This window comes from Ambystoma mexicanum, chromosome 2q (genome assembly GCF_040938575.1).
Source record: "Ambystoma mexicanum isolate Mex_15411 chromosome 2q, UKY_AmexF1_1, whole genome shotgun sequence".
Taxonomy (NCBI): Eukaryota; Metazoa; Chordata; class Amphibia; order Caudata; family Ambystomatidae; genus Ambystoma; species Ambystoma mexicanum.
In genome coordinates this window covers 1,392,331,448-1,392,350,650 of record NC_090924.1, presented here as the reverse complement: position 1 = coordinate 1,392,350,650, position 19,203 = coordinate 1,392,331,448, and the positions used below count along the sequence as shown (strand labels likewise).

The 19,203-nt window shown below is 48.6% G+C and overlaps 1 protein-coding gene across 2 annotated transcripts in view; it reads left to right on the top strand.

Moving 5' to 3' along the window:
• Positions 1 to 18,959, top strand: part of RAB5A (RAB5A, member RAS oncogene family) — a 300,874-nt gene extending 281,915 nt beyond the window's left edge. For both annotated transcript variants that reach the window (XM_069648878.1, XM_069648879.1), the window contains exon 6: positions 16,730 to 18,959. In XM_069648878.1, the coding sequence (XP_069504979.1) occupies positions 16,730 to 16,845 (116 nt within the window). In that variant the 3' untranslated portion in view covers positions 16,846 to 18,959. The remainder of the gene's footprint in view (positions 1 to 16,729) is intronic.
• Positions 18,960 to 19,203: the final 244 nt, after the last annotated feature.

Below are 19,203 nucleotides of genomic sequence, written 5' to 3'. Positions count from 1 at the left end.
CCTCATCTGTCTTCCTAATCTCCCTTAATTCATCTTCCTCTCGCCTTCTTTACAGCCTACGTTCTTTCATTCTTTTCACTTCTATCTCCTCTCTTCTAATCTCCCCATTCTTTCTCTTGTTTATATGCTCTCGTCTTCCTTTTCTTTCTTTTTCCACTCTTCTATTCCACGAACCTAATCAATGCCCTTCTCATCCAGCTTGAGTAATTTGTCCTCCCATCCATTGGGTCTGTACTATTGTTATTCCCTTAGCTTTGTCCTTTGTTGTTGCTTTCTGCTTCCTTGCTGCTTTGTCTATCGCCATCTGTCTATCTTGCCTATTCTTCCTCTCATCACGCTGTTTACTGTCATCACGTGTCACGACATATGTGCATTCTCTGCTTTTACTCTCTTCCACATTGTCCTCATTGTTATAAGTCGCTGGGCTTGTATGTCAGATTAACGTACCCCGCTGCTGCTTTAAATTCCTTTAAATAGTGAAATCCCTTCTCTGTGTCTACGCTCTAGTTTTCAGGAGAGGAAAGGGAAGCTGAAGGCGTTTCTTCCTACCCTTTATGCTGATTAAGCATCCACTCCTTCTACGCTGGATCTTCTTTCTCACGCTGGTACATCTTCCATACCTCTAAAATAGCCAACATTTTCGTTAACTTATTTCCCCAGAAACGCAAAGACAAAGGGGTAAGGAAAACTTAATAACCCAACTCTAAAACCTTAACTTTCTGCATACACTTCCCATACAGAAACTCGCACAACCACATCTCTGCACAGCAATACTCACATTCTCCATCACACTGCAGCAACAGACTAACAACACGTAATCCCTCACAGCACCTGGGAAGTCACACCGACCCGAACACCACACTTAAGCTCGGCAAATGGTGCAAACCGAACTGAAGCTGCCAACAGGAAATCACAACTCCCTTTCCTTTTCCCACTACACTCTACTAACCCTCCACTGTCACGCCCCTTTTTTTTTTCCTTCCACACCCTCCTTTTCAGATCCGCCAGAAGACTTGGGGACCACTCCAGTGATGGCTGTGCGCGATACAAATACCTTTAACATTATATGTAGCTTGCAAATAAGTTGTCATATGTCGCAATACATTTTTTGACAACAAACCCTCCTGAGGCCACGGCATGAGTGTCTTATTAGTAGCGCCTCAGACCCATTCCAAATGATCTTGCCTTATCTTAGCTGTTTATCTTGGTAATGTCCTGCATAAGTGTAGGAGTGTACCCCATGGTGACAAGTCTATTTCGACTGTCTATCTTACATTTTTTTTATTCTTATCTTTATCAAATATACCACACTGATCAATTTGTCGCTTCGTTAACCGAAAATCAAGATATTCTATCCACTTTTTAAAACTCTAGACAACAGTGTTCTTTTTGTTCCTTCGTTTACACTTTCTATCAATTTTTTTTTTATATCTCGTTGTTTTTAAGAATCTCTATTTTCCTTTGATTTTTATCCTCCTGATTGACGTCAATCTCTTGATTAAACATTCTTAATCACCTTGATTTTTTTTTTGCTATTGTTTTATATCTACTAGTTTTAAACACAACAAAAGCTTTATACTAACATATAACCCCATACACGTGCACTTCTTCAATTTTTCTGCCTTTCTTTACTATCTTTATTAAATGTATCATCTCATTTTTGCTCCATGTTGGAGCTTGATAAGCACTCTTCTTGTCCTTGCCTCAGGAATCCTGAACACCCCTATTTGGAGACTTTTTAGTGTGTACCCTTCTGGCCCCTTGGAACCGGGAATAGCGTTATCTACTTTATAATCCCCAAAAATCCGGTTACTTTTTTATATATATATTTTTGCTGCTTGTTAATCTGCTTAGAATCACATGCTGTGCATAGTCTGACATCCAGTGGTCACTGCAGAGTATTGCATTTTGTTTTTTGTAGTCGAAAAGGGGACGTCGACATAGGCGTGTCTGTAATACTATCCCTATAGTGACGTGCAGTGTACCCAAAACCCCTCACGCGTCGAGGTCCCTCAGATTTTTTTCCGCCCAGAACACTGGTCGCCTTAATGTGGAGCTCGTTAGAGACAAATTGCCAATACCATTTATTCGAACCTTGGTCGTTTTTTGAAAGTTATCGTTAAATCCTACCCTCCTTCGACGGCTAAGCTGTTTCACCGCCGATCAAGATCTTCGACGGCAGTGATTTCGACAGAGGCGATTCTTAGGCGCTGCCGAACACGTGGCCCGGCCTCGCCGGCCTATACAGTAGGGAGAGTGGGGGTCATGGCACACTTCCGTTTTCTTTCTAAGAATGCCTTTCTCTTTCACCCCCCCTTTCCTTCGGGGCGTTATCACTTATAACTGTATCCTCAGCTATGGAGAGGACTCCTTTTAGATTTTGCCCGTGCTGTAACAGCAAATTCACGTGGAAGGATAAGCATAAGCGGTGTAACCGCTGCTTACCCCTCGACCACAACGAGGACGGCTGTGCGGCCTGTAAACCTCTTCGCCCATAGACTTTAAAGGACCGCAGGGTCAAGAGGTGGGCAGCCTTTGCTATGTCTAGAGCTGATTACTCACCTGCCGCCACCGAATGTGACGAGGGGGACCGTGATAACACTACCTCCATATCGGAGGTTGTTGACCTCTCTAAGGAGTGCTCCCGCTCCTCCGCGTCTGTCCCCGGACCCGACAAGTTCGGCTTACGCCCTACTTATGGTGATGTACATCCCAGCGACGCTGACGCACATAAAGATAAACTCACAACCCACGGCACTCCTTTGTCTAAGTCGAAGAAAGCCCTAGCGCCAATGGAGACGCCGGTCCGAAGGGTCGCAAGCCCTCCCCTCAACCGCATAAGCGACTAGCGACTGGGCCACCCACAGATAAGGGCGCTACCACCAAAACGCCAGACGCGCCTCGTAGGGGAGCGCCCGTCGGCAAAGAGGTCTCGGCACCGCCTAACACTGTGCAAGATGAACCCTCGACTGAGAGTTTAGTCGTAGAGAGCTTGGAGCGTATAGTCTCCACTGACGCTCGGAGACGGACGGCGAAAGAGCCACCGAGCGCCGCTCACAAGGCCAGGGAGATGCCGAAAGCAGACGGAAGACAGGCAGCAACCCCCCACTCCGTTGAAAGAAGGACCTAGCCCACGAGAAGGTTTCTCAGAGGGCGAAGGGAGTATATCCTCCACGCTATGGGAGAGATCTCGACGGCTACAGGCGCAAGAGCTTCCCTTTACGCCTCAAGACGGTTCTGGGTTACCCCAGTCGACTTTAGAAAGATTCCAATCATGTATGGACAAACTAGATAGATTTATGTCCACTCCTGAACAGGTAACACCCAAGAGATCAAGAGTTATTTCAGGAACACCCCAGGGTCAAATACCCAAGACTATTTAACCCACTTCAAGAGGAGGCTAATGCATATGATCTCACTGAAGAAGACTCTCACTTTCTGGAGGATGAAGATTTCCTAAATATTGAGGATCAACAAAACCCTGAAGAAGGTTTTGAGGAATACCCAGACATGAGTGGAGGGGTCTTCGAAGAAGACCCAGACGGAGGTGGCTCACAGCCTTGGCAGTCTCCAGGAGCGTTAATAGACCCCGACGCTCTGGATCTGTCCTCTCTGCAAACCACACCAGTCAGAAACCCGTCACCTATAGACGACCAACCCACTTTCAGTGTGCTACTACGTAAAGCAGCAGCACATTTTGAAATTGATACAGGAGAGATTACTCCAGAAATAGACTTTGTAGAGAAAATCATTAAGGAGAAACCCCCTACTAGCCAGGCCATTCCCCCTTCTCGCCTCAGTTAAGAGACGACTTATCCCATCGTTATCAACACCTGCGTTGGTTAGAGGGGTCAGCCCAAGAATTGAGAAACTTTATTCCCGCACCCTCGGACCCATTATACATTAAGGGTCACTCAATACCTGATTCCTTGGTAGTAACCACCACAAGGAAAAGGGAAGGGGGTTCCGCTATCCACTAGCGAAGCACACCCAGACAAGGAGGGAAAGAAACTTTACGCCGTGGGAAAGAGGATTACAGCCTCGGCAGCTTTCTCCACCAGAATTGCCAATAACAATACCTTACTGGCAAGCTACGCTGATGCCCAATGGGGAAAGTTACGCCAAGACCTCGAAAAAGTTCCTGAGCCCTTACGAACTTGCTTGTTAGCCACTGTAACAGTAGGTACTCTTGTTAACCAGAGCATCATTAAGAACATGCTAGATGCTGCGGAGACGGCTGGCCGGTCTTTAGTTCAGGGGCTACTTCTCAAGAGTCATGTCTGGCTCCAGAACTCAGGTTTTAAGCCAGAGACCCAGTCGTCACTCATCAACAAAACAATTGAAGACTCAAACCTGTTTGGTAAGGCGGTGGATGACGCACTGGAGACAGCTAAGAAGGATTTCGATACCCTAAAGACTCTAGACCAGATCTCAAGGCCTCCCAATAAGCGAGGTTACGGCAACATACGCTTTTTTCGTGGCCAATGACAAAGGCAGCAACAGCAACAACAGTACTCCTCGGAAGGTAACTGGTCCTCCACTCAAGGAACCAGCGGACAATACGCTCAAAGAGGACAACGCTGTGGCAAGGGAAGATGTCAGGGCCCCACTCCTAGAGGCTCCCCGGCTACCAACAACAAATGACCCGAAGGTTCGAGTCCCCTCCCATGCATCGCCGGTCGGGGGCCGGTTAACATCGTTTCTACCAGCATGTGAGGGAATAACTACAGACCGCTGGGTATTGTCAACCATAGCCCGCGGTTACTGCATAGAATTCAGTCGGTCCCCTACATTCAGACCCCCAAAGGGAAGACTCCTATCACCAGAGCACCTTGCCATCCTTCTTCAAGAAGACGAACTGCTACTAGAAAAAGGAGCAATAGATGTCGTGCCTCTATCACATGTAACAGAGGGTATTTATTCAATGTACTTCCTTGTACCCAAAAAGGATTTAACCATACGCCCTGTACTAGATCTGCGCCCAGCGAACAAATTAGTCAAACCTCAAAAATTCCGTATGGTGACTTTGCAGGAAGTAATTCCCCTGCTATCTCAGGGGGATTACATGGCAACACTGGACATGAAAGATGCATACTTTCATATTTCAATGTTGCCAGCGCACAGAAAATAACTCATGATAGAGGGCAAACATTACCAGTTCAAAGTGCTACCCTTCGGCATAGCGTCAGCGCCGAGGGTATTCAAGAAAGTACTGGCAGTGGCAGGTTGTCCATCCCAGTATACCCTTACCTCGACGATTGGCTCATAACAGGGGATTCCTACGAGACATGCTTCTCAAATCCCCAAAAGACTGTAGACCTTTTGTTCCAACGAGAAGAAGTCCAGCCTAGACCCCAGCCAGGTCAAGCAATTCCTAGGGGCTCTAATTCAAACAAATGAAGGCCTGGTCTTCCTCTCCGAGAGGGTCCAAAATATGCAATTTCAGATCCCTCAATATGTAGCTGGTTGAGAGGTGACAGTACGCAAAGCAATGCGATTGCTAGGAATGATGGCATCATGTATATATTTGGTACCCCATGCAAGATTACACATGCGTCCAATGCAAGAGTGGCTTAACAGCCAGTGGTGTCAGGCCAGCGGACAATGGGACGATCTAGTGGTGGTCTCGCAGGCCTTGGTTCTCTCGCTACGGTGGTGGTCGAAGGAAAACCTTGTAATAGGGAAACCATTTGCCACCCCTGCAGTGGAAGCCACTCTAACCAGACGCATCCCTCACAGGATTGGGGGGGGGGGGGCTCACCTATCCCATCAGACGGCACACAGAGTTTGGATTCAGATTGTGGCGTCCAAACACATACATTTGCTGCAACTTCTGGCGGTCTTCAAGGCACTGAAGGCTTTCCAGGCACACCTGCAAGGGAAGACAGTGCTGGTCCTCACAGACAGCACCACAGCCATGTACTACCTGAACAAGCAAGGGGGCACTCACTCTCCAGGACTGTCCAAGCTGTCCCAGAACATCTGGAAGTGGGCTCTCGGACACATGTTCCTGTTATCACAACATGTACCAGGGGAACTCAATCTGCTGGCAGACAAACTCAGCAGAGACTTCCCTCTGCCCGCAGAGTACGAATGGAGATTACGAGAAGACATCGTTTTCGCACAATGGGGCTTCCCAGAAATAGATCTGTTCGCAACTCCGGAGAACACCCAATGCCAAGATTATGCCTCCAGGTACCCCAGAACTGCTCCAAGGGGAACGGTCTCTGGATACTGGATAACATGGTCAGGGAAATTTCTTTACGCTCCCCTCCTCCCCCTTCCCCCCCCCCCCAGAAACTCCCCTTCTCAACAGGATAGTGCACAAGATGCACCAGGAACCAGTTACCATGATACTAGTGGCCCCTATGTGGGCCCAGCAACCCTGGTTCGCTCACCTAATGGAGATGTCACTGTCTCCACCGGTGAAACTACCTTGCCTGTACAACATGTTGTCACAGGACAAGGCCAGAACGCTGCACCCATGTCCATAGACACTCAACTTAGCAGCCTGGCTCCTGAGGTCATAGAATTTGGACAATTACAACTCCCTCAAAGATGCATGGACATCCTGAAGGAGGCAAGGAAACCGAACACTCGTTACTGCTACTCTAGCAAGTGGAAACGGTTCGTCATCTGGTGTAGAGCAAAGACCATCAACCCCGTTGACTGCTCTCCCACACAGATTGTTCTTTACCTGACTCACTTATTAGACTCAGGGTTAGTCTTTAATTCTATAAAGGTTCATCTAGCTGCACTTTCCGCATACACCACGTCTCAACATAAGGTGTCATGGTGGAAAGTTCCAGTTCTAAAAGCTTTCATGGAGGAAGTAAAAAGGATCCACCCTCCTATATCTAACCCAGCTCCCGGATGGGACCTAAATGTGGTACTAACCAGGCTTATGGGCTCACCCTTCGGACCCAGGCACAAAGCAACACTTAAGAAAGCAGTTTTAAGAGTGAGGTTCTTAATAGCTATCACCTCCATTAGGAGAGTAGGTGAACTACAAGCGCACTATATACTAGACCCCTTTGTAACAGTTCACAAGGATAAGTTGGTTCTACGCATGCATTCCTAGGTTTGCACCGAAATTCATTTCTAAATTCCATGTCAACCAGTCGATAGAACTAACAACGTTCTTTCAAAACTCATCAAACTTGGGAGAAAAAAGCCTGCATACACTTGTTGTACGCAGAGCGGTTGTGTTTTATATGGAAAGAACTAGACCACTGAGAAAGACTAATCAGTTCTTTGTCTCGGTGGCAGCAGGAAGAGAAGGAGATGCAGATTCAAAATCCACTATATCTAGATGGATTGTCCAATGCATCACTCTGTTATACTCTTGCTAAGAGAGAACTACCCTTCTCCAGCATGGGGTCTGGCATGGATTCACATGCTCATGAATATTCTCTGTCGCCAGGCTAGGAATCCTCTGTAAAGAAAAAATCAGTATCAGTTTTGTTTCTGATCTGTCTTTCTTAGTAGTAACCAATCACTGATCTCTGAGTCATACTCCCCCCAGCCAATGACTGCCCTCTCCTGGCAGCCATCCTCAAATTTTTACCGCACGTTCAAGTGTTGGGATTCCTCATTTTTTAGCTCTCAAGCTTTTACTGCGTTTTTGCACTTTTTCAGGAGATTTTTCTCATTTTTTCGGTTAATCGAGCCTCAAACTCCACCGTTTCTACTTCCGATAATGGGGACCCGTTCTATGCCCCTCAAGGGTGAAGTTTTCATCGAGTTACGCATCTTGGAGGTTTCCAGAAGATCTGTGGACTACCTCAACGGACATGGCCCAGGACAAGGGAAGCTCGACGCCCGGATCCAAGCTGTTCAGGAGCTGCCCAGGATGCGGATTGCAAAATGTTTTCAAGGAGGACGAGCATTCGAGATGTCTCTACTGCCTTCATGAGGACAAGACGCACGTGGAGAAGGACTGTGCGTTCTGCAAGAACCTGTCGGAACGGACCATGCAAGATCGTCGTTCCCGCCTCGCCGCCTGGCTGGAGAAGGGCACAGCCGGTGAGAAGGCGAAGAAAAAGTCTGAGCGGTCTTCTAAGTCCTGTGAGGGCGCCCCGGCGACGAGTGCCCAACAGAAGGCCAAGCACTGCGAGTCTGCAGGCACCGGGAGCGCCGAAAGGTCGGGCTCCTCGGCTGCCAGGCAGGGCGCGACTTCCCCGGCACGATCAACCACAAGCCAGCGCTCTGGTTCGGGGAAGAGGAAGTCCGAGAACCTGGGTAAGCTTCTGGAGAGGCCCCGGTCGATCTCGAAGGGAGCCGAGGGGGAGCGAGGTGATGACCCTCACCCCAAAGCAAAGGCCCAGGACGCACCTAAGGAGGTGAGGGCCTTGATCCACCCGGCGAAGGCCTCTATCGAGGTTGTCGCAGCGGCCCTGGCGAAGCCGGCAGAGGCTACGACAGCGGAGGCGGCCTCGGGGCCCAGAGTTTCCCTGGCACCGCGGAGGGAATCCTCTTTCCAGACCATCGTTAAGACCCCTGTGAAGACCCCGGCGGAAAAAGAGGGGGGGGGGGCGGTGGCCATTACGGACTCAGCCTCCGAGGAGGATCCGGTGGAAAACGTGAAAGGCCTCAACGAGAGGTTCATAGGCCTCAACGAGAGGTTCGAGAAGGTTCGATCCCAGGGGAAGGTTCCCGCGTCGCTGATCGAAGATAGCGACGACGAGGGCCCAGTGGAGCAGCCATCCCGTCCCTCGCAGCCATTACCCGAGCCCCAGGATAGCTCGGCGGCCATTTTGTTGGCGATCCAATCCTTATGTACTGAGATAAGGACGAGGTTGCCACGGACCCCGACGGAGGATCCAGAACCAGGCCCGTCGGAAAGCCCTCCAAACAAGCGGAGGAGAGTCCACCCCGCTCTGCCCTTCGTGCCCGCGAGGCCTGTGGACCCCTCATCCCCCTCGCCGGAACCTCGGGAGAATACGGTGACAGATACGGGGACGGACGACGCCGGTGGCGATGACGCAGCGGACATCCCGTCATCACCCCCCCTCCTCGGGCCTCTCCGCCCGACGAAATTGGCTCTTTTCACGCCATGATAGCCAGGGCATCCGAGCTCTTCCAGCTCTGCCCTGAGGAACAGAAAAAGGAAGGTTTTCTTTATCAACGACGAGAGGCCAAGAGAAAGACGGTCCTCGCGGTGCCGATGCTAGACTACATCTGGGACGAGGGGCTGGCTATCCTCAAGAACCCTTCCACGACACCTGCCAAGAGGGACAGGTACGAGAAGAAGTACTGGGTCCCCGATGCCGCCCCCTTGTGCCTCAGGGCCCAGCCCACGGCGGACTCCGTCATCTCGACAGCGGCCAAGAAGAAAGCAGTGGGTTCAACTTCCACTTCCCTGCCGGACAGCGAGGACAAGAAGTTGGACTCCATGGAACGATGAGTCATCTCGTCGGCGGCGACGACGATTAAGGCGGCCAATGCCTTAGCGATTGTGGGCTGTTACGACAGGGAGCTTTGGTTCAAGATAGCTCCTCTGCTAGACTTCCTACCGGACGACAAGAGGGCGGAGGCCCTACAGATTCTGCTGGAAGGAGAGGTGGCGTCGGATCACGCCATAACGGTGGCAACGGACATTGCCGATATCGGATTTCGCCAACTGGGCAACGGGGTTTGCCTCCGACGACGAGGATCGCTCAAGGCGACAGACTTTTGCCAGGACGTCCAGACCTGAGTGTTGGACATGCCGTTCGACGGCAACAACCTGTTTGGAAAGACGGTGAATGAGACCCTCCAGGCCATCAAGACAGACATGGAAACCGCCCGAGCCCTAGGAGTCCTTCAGCAATGACGGCCCTTTCGGAGCTCTGGAGGGAGACAGGGAGCCTCCAAGGGATCCAGCGGCGGGCCTTCCACTTACCGCCAGGTGGCCGCTCCTCGTCCCAGGAGGCCTACAGAGGCTGCGGCAAGCAAGGAGGGTCTCGCCGCTGTCGGCAAGGCGGCAAGGCCTCTTCCAAGCAGGACTGAACCGGCCGTAGTGTCGGACCCCCACCCCGGTGGGAGGCCGGCTGACTAAGTTAGTCAGCGTATGGGAGTCCATCGCCACCGACCGTTGGGTGCTGGACACCCTGGCCCGCGGACACTCGCTGGAATTCCTCCCGTGGCCAGGAAGGAGAATCACGTCCCTCAACTGCTGTTGGAGGTAATGGCGATGCTCAAGAAGGGTGCCATTGAGCTCATCCCCAAGAGGCTCCGGAGTATACTCAAGATACTTCCTCGTCCGAAAGAAGACAGGCGGTTGGCGCCCCATCCTAGACCTGCGTCGGTTGAACAAGTACATCAAGGCACAGAAATTCAGGATGGTCACCCTCCAGCACGTGCTGGGACAGCTGGAGGAGGGCGACTTCCTATCGTCACTGGACCTGGAGGATGCTTACTTCCACATCCCCATTCTAAAAGGACACAAAGTTCCTCAGATTCGTAGTCCAGGGGCGTCACTACCAATTCAGAGCCCTGCCGTTCGGATTAAAGTCAGCACCCAGGGTGTTCACCAAGTGCCTCGCACCTGTGGCGGCGCGGCTGCGCCTCCAAGGGATCCACGTCCCCCCCTACCTGGACGACTGGCTAATCCGTGCAAGGTCAAGAGAACTCGCCGTCGAACACACAGCGAGAACCGTACGCCTGCTCACGGAGCTGGGATTCGCCATCGACTACCCCAAATCCCATCTGGTCGCGTCGCAGGTGGCACTGTTTCTGGGAGCGAAGCTCGATACAGTAAAGCGATTGGCATCTCCGTCGGAAGAAAGGACGAAGGCCATTTTGGGCAAGGTGCAGCGCCTGTTAGCCACGGATGTGGCCAAAGTGAGGTCCATCAAGTCCCTCTTCAGGATGATGTCCTCATGCATCTACCTTGTGCCCCGTTGCAGACTTCAGATGCGTCCGCTACAAGAGTTCCTCGACGCCCGCTGGATTCAATCGGCGGGCAGCTTCGAAGACAGGATCCCGCTCGACGAAGAGTTCCGTCGGGCGATTCTATGGTGGGGTGCCCGTGCGCACCTCGCGGCAGGCATGGACTTTCAGGCCTCGGCGTATCAGGAGACGGTGACGACGGACGCCTCCCTGGAGGGATGGAGGGCCCACACCGGAGAACTCCACGAAAGAGGCCTCTGGCTCCCGGAGGAGAGGTCTCTTCACATCAACATCCTGGGGCTATGAGCCGTGTTCTGGGCGCTCAAATCGTTCCTTCCGTCCCTCAAGGACAAAGTGGTGAGGATCTTCAACGACAACACCACCACAATGTTCTACATCCGGAAGCAGGGAGGCACCAGATCCCCAATCCAAGGAGGCCCAGGATCTGTGGCACTGGGCCGTCGCCCAGAGGATGTTTCTGGTTCCCTTCCACCTGGCAGGAATAAAAAACACCATCGCCGACTCACTCAGCAGGGAGCTGCGCTCGTGTCACGAGTGGGAACTACGCCAGGACAAGGTGGATCGGCTCTTTCGATGGTGGGGCAAACCCCAGATCGACCTGTTTGCGACGGCGACGAACTCCAAGTGCCAGAGGTTCGCCAGCAGGTTTGCACAACCGAGGAGCATGGGCGATGCTTTCTCGTTCCCTTGGGACGGCCTGTTCCTGTACGCGTTCCCTCCGTTTCTGTTGCTGCTCCGTCTCATCAACCAGCTCAAGAGGTCCAGGTGCAGGATGATCCTCGTTGCACCGGCGTGGCCGAGACAGATCTGGTTCCCGGACCTTCTGGACTTGTCAGGGTCCCCACCTATCAAGCTGGCGACGGACGCGGATCTTCACTCCAGAGAAGAGGCGCCATTCTCCATCACGACCCAGAGTCGCTGAACTTGCAGGCTTGGCTCCTGCAGCACTAGAGTTTGGAGGATACGATATCCCGGCTGACTGCAGAAAGGTTCTTGCAAAAGCCAGGGCGTCCTCAACTCTCAAATGCTATGGACGTAAGTGGAAGAGGTTCTCTGTCTGGTGCCGTGCACAGAAGATTAACCCTCTGCGGATTGCGGCCCCTCAAGTATTGCCGTACCTACTGTCGCTGGCCAAAGCTGGACTGGCTCACGCCTCCATCAAGATACATCTGGCTGCCATTTCCCGATACACCTTGTGGTCTCATCGCCTGGTGAAGGGACTATTCTGATCGTTCCCGCCGGTGAAGGCCCCTGCCCGGGCGTGGGAGCTCAACGTGGTGCTGACCAGGCTCATGGGTGCCTGTGACGTTCTGAAGCTTCTCACAGAAGCTCATCCAGGCCGTGTTTAAGACGAGGAGAACCAGGAAGTCTTTAATGTAGGGACTTTCCTCTAATGTTCTTGTTGGTTACCTAGGAGATGGCCCCGCGAGAGGAGGAGAGGGAGATCAACGGTTTGTCCTGGGCATACTGAGGGAAGAGAGAGAAACACCCAGTGGAGTGAAACGCTAACTGTAAATTATAGAAATATTACGCCCAGTCGAATGAGAGGCTTCCGAACATGAAGCGTTGATGATCCGCTCAGGCGCTGTGCCCTGACTGCCTTCACCGTGAACACAAGGGAACGAGTGAAAGCGACGAGGCGTTCGTTGCCGGCGAATCGCTACAAGGTTGATTGAAATTGACTTTGTTGCATGTAATTGACTTCGCCGAAACCCGACAGGAACTACAAGGGTGGAGGTGAGTGAAATGAGAGAGAAAGCAGGAGAGAAAGGAAGTTCAACCGTATTGAACCCAGTTGTAAAGTCTACCGAAGTCAGCGCCATTGCGCTTTTTGTTGGTAGCTCGACGAGGGACAGTGGTTAAGTTTGTTTGCTAAATGTTATAGAGTAAGCGCTGTTGCGCCACCGTTATACAGAGACTGTACTGAAATAACGTTACGCTGCTCAGAGTGTGGCATAAATCCGACAAGCCCTTCAGTCTTCAACGTGAGGGTGAATAATTCAAATTGAGGGGTGTGAACGCTAAAGAGAGAAGCCCGACCGTGGCAGAGAGGAGATTACCAGTGAAATGAGTAAGAGGAAATTCGTACTCAACTGAGGGGAGAAAATAGAGAAGAGTCAAGACAAAGAAACATCCGCATCACAGTTTATTTTTTTTATTTATTTTCTTTTGTTCTGTAAAAGAGAATCCGTTAAGAATTACAGAAGCTACAGAAAAGCATAACCTGAAGAGTACGTCAGCTCCTATCAACCTGATCTATTCAGAATAAGAGACTTAAGGTAGGGAGTTGGACAATAAGACCACCAAGAGGGAAGAATATTTCAAAGGACAGGTCAGAAGAAAGAAGTAAATAAAGAAAATAGACTATAGAGAAAATCTCTAGAGGAACAAGAGAGACGAAAGTCTGAGAAACAAACCTGTAATCTCTTACCTGAACTTTGTCCAAACGCCATCAGCCTGGAGTTCGAAGACCTCAAGAGAAAACTGTATCCTTTCATTATCTAAAAGAAAAGAAAACAGTTTTAATAAAAGAATTGGGTTCTCGTAATCCAAACAACCTACGTAGTGGCTCTGCGTTTCATTCATGATTTAAAAGTGACAATATCGCAGTGCCCCATTCGAGCCTATGCATTCGGCGCCGTTGAAGTTCCTGTCGTGGAAGACAGCATTTCTTGTGGCCATCACCTCTGCACGACGAGTGGGAGAGATCCAGGCCCCATCTTGCAAGCCTCCATACTTGACTTTTCACGACACGAGGGTGGTGCTGAGGACGCACCCATCCTTTATGCCCAAGGTGCCGTCGGACTTCCACCTCAACGAGCCCTTGGTGTTGCCAGTTTTCTTCCGACTGTGCACTTGCTGGATGTGGCTAGAGCGCTGAAGTTCTACGTAAACCGCACGAAGAGTTTTCGGAAGACATCACAGCTGTTTGTGAACTTTGGACCCTTGAATCGAGGGAAGGCTCTCTCGAAGGCTTCCTTTTCCAGATGGCTCTCCGGCTGCATCATGCACTTTCACCGGTTGGCAAACCGACAGCTGCACGGTCGTCCGAGAGCCCATTCGACTAGAGCGATCGCTGCTACAACGGCGTTCCTGTCTGGTGTGCCCCTGCTGGACATCTGCAGGGCTGCTACGTGGAGGTCGACGCACACCTTCACAAGATTCTACTGCGACGATCGGGACTCCAGGGAGGAGTCCAGGGTCTGCCAAGCAGTGCTGCGCCACCTGTTCGCTTAAGGTGAGCCTGGTGAGGAGGTAAGAGATGCTTAATGTTGAGTTGTTGTATCGCTTAATGTTGAGCCTTTTGCCACCCCCCGTGGTTGTGCATGTGTGTACTGCTATGTATTCTTTTATTCATGAGCATGTGAATCCATGCCAGACCCCATGCTGGAGAAGGAACAAGTTACTTACCTGTAACTGTTGTTCTCCAGCATGGGTCTGGCATGGATTCACATGCGAACCCTCCCTACTTCCCCTCTGCGGCTCTTCACTTGGTCATACTGCCACTTTACGTGCTACCAAATCTGAGGATGGCTGCCAGGGGAGGAGCTTAGGTAGAGGGCAGTCTGACCCAGAGATCAGTGATTGGTTACTACTAAGAAAGACAGATCAGAAACGAAACTGATACTGAGTTTTTTTTTCTTTACCGAGGATTCCCGGCCTGACGACGGGGAATATTCATGAGCATGTGAATCCATGCCAGACCCATGCTGGAGAACAACAGTTACAGGTAAGTAACTTGTTCCTTCAAGCCAAGAGCACATTCTACTCGAGGCACTGGGGCATCCATAGCATTCATTGCAAATGTCCCTCTTGAGTCCATTTGCAAAGTGGCAACCTGGAGTTCTGTACACAACTTTACAAAACACTACTGTCTAGATGCCCATTCTAGATCTGATTCCCAGGTGGGACAAGCAGTATTAAGACATCTTTTCTCTACTGTTCCTTCTCACAACCCACCTCCAACTCCGAGTACTGCTTGCTAGTCTAGGCACAGCATGTGATTCTAAGCAAATTAACAAGCATCAGAAGACATGCATTAATTACCGTAAAAGCATTTCTGATGATTGTATCTGCTTAGATTCACATGCGCCCACCCTTTCTCCCCGCTCGGATGGAAGGAACATAGACATCTTATTACTTTCTCTCTTTTCTGTACTCACTCACGTATAAGAAGGCTCCCTCAGGGCAGAAAAAATACAGAGGGACCTCGACGCGTGAGGGATTTTGGGTACACTGCACGTTACTATAGGGATAGTATTAGACACGCCTATGCCGACGTCCCCTTTTCAACTACGAAAAACAAAATGCAATACTCCGCAGTGACCACTGGATGTCGGACTATGCACAGCATGTGAATCTAAGCAGATACAATCATCAGAAATGCTTTTACGGTAAGTAATACATGTCATATCATTTACAACTTAATCCTTCCTCCCTATTCCTTCCACTTTCAATGTTCTACTTACGTCTGTGGCTCAGCAAGAGTCCCTCGGCATCGACTCCCCCTCAACCCACCAGTACGCCTTCCATCCACGAGCACCTGCGGGGACCGGACAGGAATTTTGTCAAAGGGGAAGTTTCCAGCCTTATCTTTTTACACGTTTTGTTGCACGCCATTGTCTACGGGAAGCCCTGCGGTTTTCTGGCCAATGGAAGGAGCAGCCAAAAGTCCAAAGATCTGGATCATCGCCTAGGTGGATTAGACTGGAACCATCAGCACTGCTACCAACATTTGCTCTAGCACCTTAAAACATCTCTTCTGCTAGATGGAATTACCAATAAAGTTCTCGGACCAAATAATGGAGCAGATTCAAAAGATATGGCAAAGTACTACTTTATTCTCAATTTAATAAAGCAGGGTCAACTGGCAGACATCGGACTGATGCTTGCACACTCACCCACAAACTTATTACCCAGAGGTCTTATACCCCAATATGCATTATCTATGATATCCTATGTGGCAAACTATATCATTCCACACTTTCAGTGCATCCATCCACACTTTCGTGGGAAGGGCACAACCGATACGGTTGTCTGAGTGCATATAGTCTCTCTCGTACATTCGAGAGAGACTATATGCTGCTCTGGTATGACAGCAGTGAGTGGCGCGGGTGTTTGGGGGTGGGGGGTTATATGCATCCATCTGCTCCTCTACGTTACCACCACTCCCCCATGTATTGGCCATGCCTGACAAATGACCAAGCAGTTGTCAGTGCTGCCGGACCACACTGCCACCTGCCCATACGCCAAAAGGATCCACAGGAACTGCAAACCTCAGAGAACCCTGCAAAAGTTGCCTGCTCAGTCTAGAACCTACCACGAATAGTCACTGGATCTGGTTTCCCTCACCCAACCTGAAACGGCCTGCACTTATCTACATCTAAAGCATCACTAGAACTGACCTTGGGGTAACCTAAATATTACACATATACTGTTCTTCACTTTGCCAGTCAGAATCGGGCAGAGCAAGTCTTTTAGGATTAATGTGAAGAATAGAAGGTTGAGAATGAGGTAGTAGAGTGTGTGCAGTGTATTTTGGACTCAGTACAACAAGTATGCTATGAACACTGTAAATGTGACGTCTGAATTCCATGACCTCTGAGCACTTGTTGGCATACCAGAGATGTCCATCAAGGAAACCAATGCGTGATGGTCAATTCTTCTAAACTAGCTGGAATATGTGAATATTTACATTCCCTTGGTCAATGCCTGTCTACATCTTTCTTCGCAAACTTTTTTGAGGTGCATCTGTCTCTGCTGTATAGAATGCATATTTATTTCAGTACACGTCTTAATATTTTTGTCTGAGCTCTTCATTTTGATAATCTTTCAGCTAAAAAGTTACCGAAGACTGAACCACAGACTACTGGAGCCAGTACCACAAGAGGAAGAGGAGTTGATCTTACGGAACCTACACAACCGCCCAAGACTCAGTGCTGTAGTGCTTAAGTCTTCATGTGCTTTGAACCCTGTCTTGAATAGTCTTCGGCTTCCGAATCGCTCATTACAGTGGAAATTGAGTGTTTAACTTGGCCTGTTACAACTTCAAAACTATCAAGAGACTTCTGGTATATTCGCATAACCAAATTATTTTAGGTGTTTTGAACGTCCTTTTTAAAAACATGCATGTGTTACTACTACCTGGCTGAAATGTTTCAGCATTCTAAGAACATTGACATATGGAAAATGTGTCTTGTTGGGAAGATTTTAAAAAATATAATGCTTACTTGTTGCCATTTGGGATATATAACAGTTATTTAATAAACAAACAGCAGGTCTATGTACAGTGGCATTGGTCACGACTGTAATAACCGAGTTAAGAATGAAACGTAGCCAATTGCCTCCTAATATGTTTGATTTCACCCGTTTTTTTCAATTCTTTCCTACATTGGTTGTAGACGTCCATAGTATTCCTGCAGGTTTCTTCATCGTACTTATGGCGAAATGTACATTCCACATTTTAATAGGTTTTCAGCTAATAAAATCTACGCACAGCATTACTTAAAAACAATTCCATGAAGAAAGACCAAGTGCTTTTCAGAAATAGGTATTTGTTTAGTTACTGTGCTTGGTAATACTCGATTTCAGACTGAATGGAAATCAAATTCAACTCCACTATGTTGTTGAGGCAAAAACGAATGAATTGCTATTTTCACGTTATATATTTTTCTTGGTACTTGAAGCTCCAGTAAGTTGGAAAACAAAACAGGCGTTTGCCTGTTTACTTTCAATCATTGTAACCAATGCACGGGGTTTCGTCTGTAATTCCTTTCTTAATGTGGAACAGCTCCCCCCCACCTTTCACCAGTAGGTAATTTTGTGCTGCCAGGTTTTGAGGTATATTTGGCTTGATCATTTGAGGAGAAAGCCTATTTGGTTTTTGTCGAAGAGCACCTAGAGTCTCTTGTCTGCCACCCATGTAGAGCAATTACCCCTTCCCTACTCTTCAGTGGATGAAGCAGCCTGTCTGATGTATATCTGCTGAGAATACTCAAGAAAAGCAGTAACTTCTGAAATAAATCCCCTTTCGGTGGTTCCCTTCCAATTGCTTCATTATTTTTCCCTTTTGGTTCTTGTAAAACATGCCCAGTTTCCCGGTTTAGTGTTTAGGCTTTTCATTTTCTTTTTAATTCATAGCACGAGAATTTTAAAAAATATATATTTGAGTCCCCTCTTAATGTAGTCAACGATCCAGGCTATGCAGGCGGAATTTGTCCGCACCCAATGACTTTGCACCAATTACAAAATCATTCTCAAATTCAATTTACTAATTTGTTCTTGCAGCACAAGCAATTTTGGAAATCTACCTGTATGCCATAATATATGGAGTCTTGTTTTCCGACACATTTTGGGAGGTACAGCTTTTTTGTGTTCCTAAGCACCAGCCTTTGATATTCAAAGATAGAGGACTTCAAAACATCTTTCAAATCCGACAACTAGCCTCATTGCTGATACCTGGCACTACTAATCAGTGTGTGCTAGTTTGAGGGTGGATGCGAGTTCCTCTTTAAGGCACTTTTCCCTGCACTAACAATTATGTATACTCAACTTGATTATCTTACATCTGGAATTAAAAAATATTGTATATAGGGTACTACTTTGAAGTCTACATTTATGTTTAATATGTTCTGTAATATGACTTGTAAGATTTGCCTAAAAGTATACAATGTGTACAGTTACTAAAAAATATAAACCGGAAAAAACTAACGTTACTTTCCTTTACAGCCCCACCTGGTGGTCATCTCCAGGGTTAGAAATAGAACATCATGATCTCTTAATACACTGCGCTGTGAATAATGAACTCTGCGCTTATCCCACAAGTCTGTCTTTTGGTCTGTCCAGATAATTGCACTAATACTTTTTATTTTCATTATATGAAATCTGCCAATTGTCAGAAAAGAGATGATTAAAATCTATTTAAATACTAAAATGCTAGCAGAAACTTAGCTGTGCAAATCATACGTTTGCAGCAATCGGGGGCTTGACAAGGAAATGACAGCTCAGCAGTGTTTAGTTTTATATTGAGGTGCTCAGGTTTGAATAAAGTGGTAAAAAAAAATCAAGACGACGTCCCATTAATGTTTTTTTCCGTTAGTCATTAGTTTTGTGTTTTGATAGTGCACTGCAACTAAAGGTGTCTGCACATTTGATGTTCGAGACATCTGCAAATTGGAATTCACAGGTTTTTATACGTACATGGAATACAAAGTGTGTGTGGGTATAATTTATTTCGGAGGCTTGTGGTTCGGCTTAGAATCACACGCGTTGCATAGGCCATATTTCTTTTCAAAGTCGAAAATAGAACGT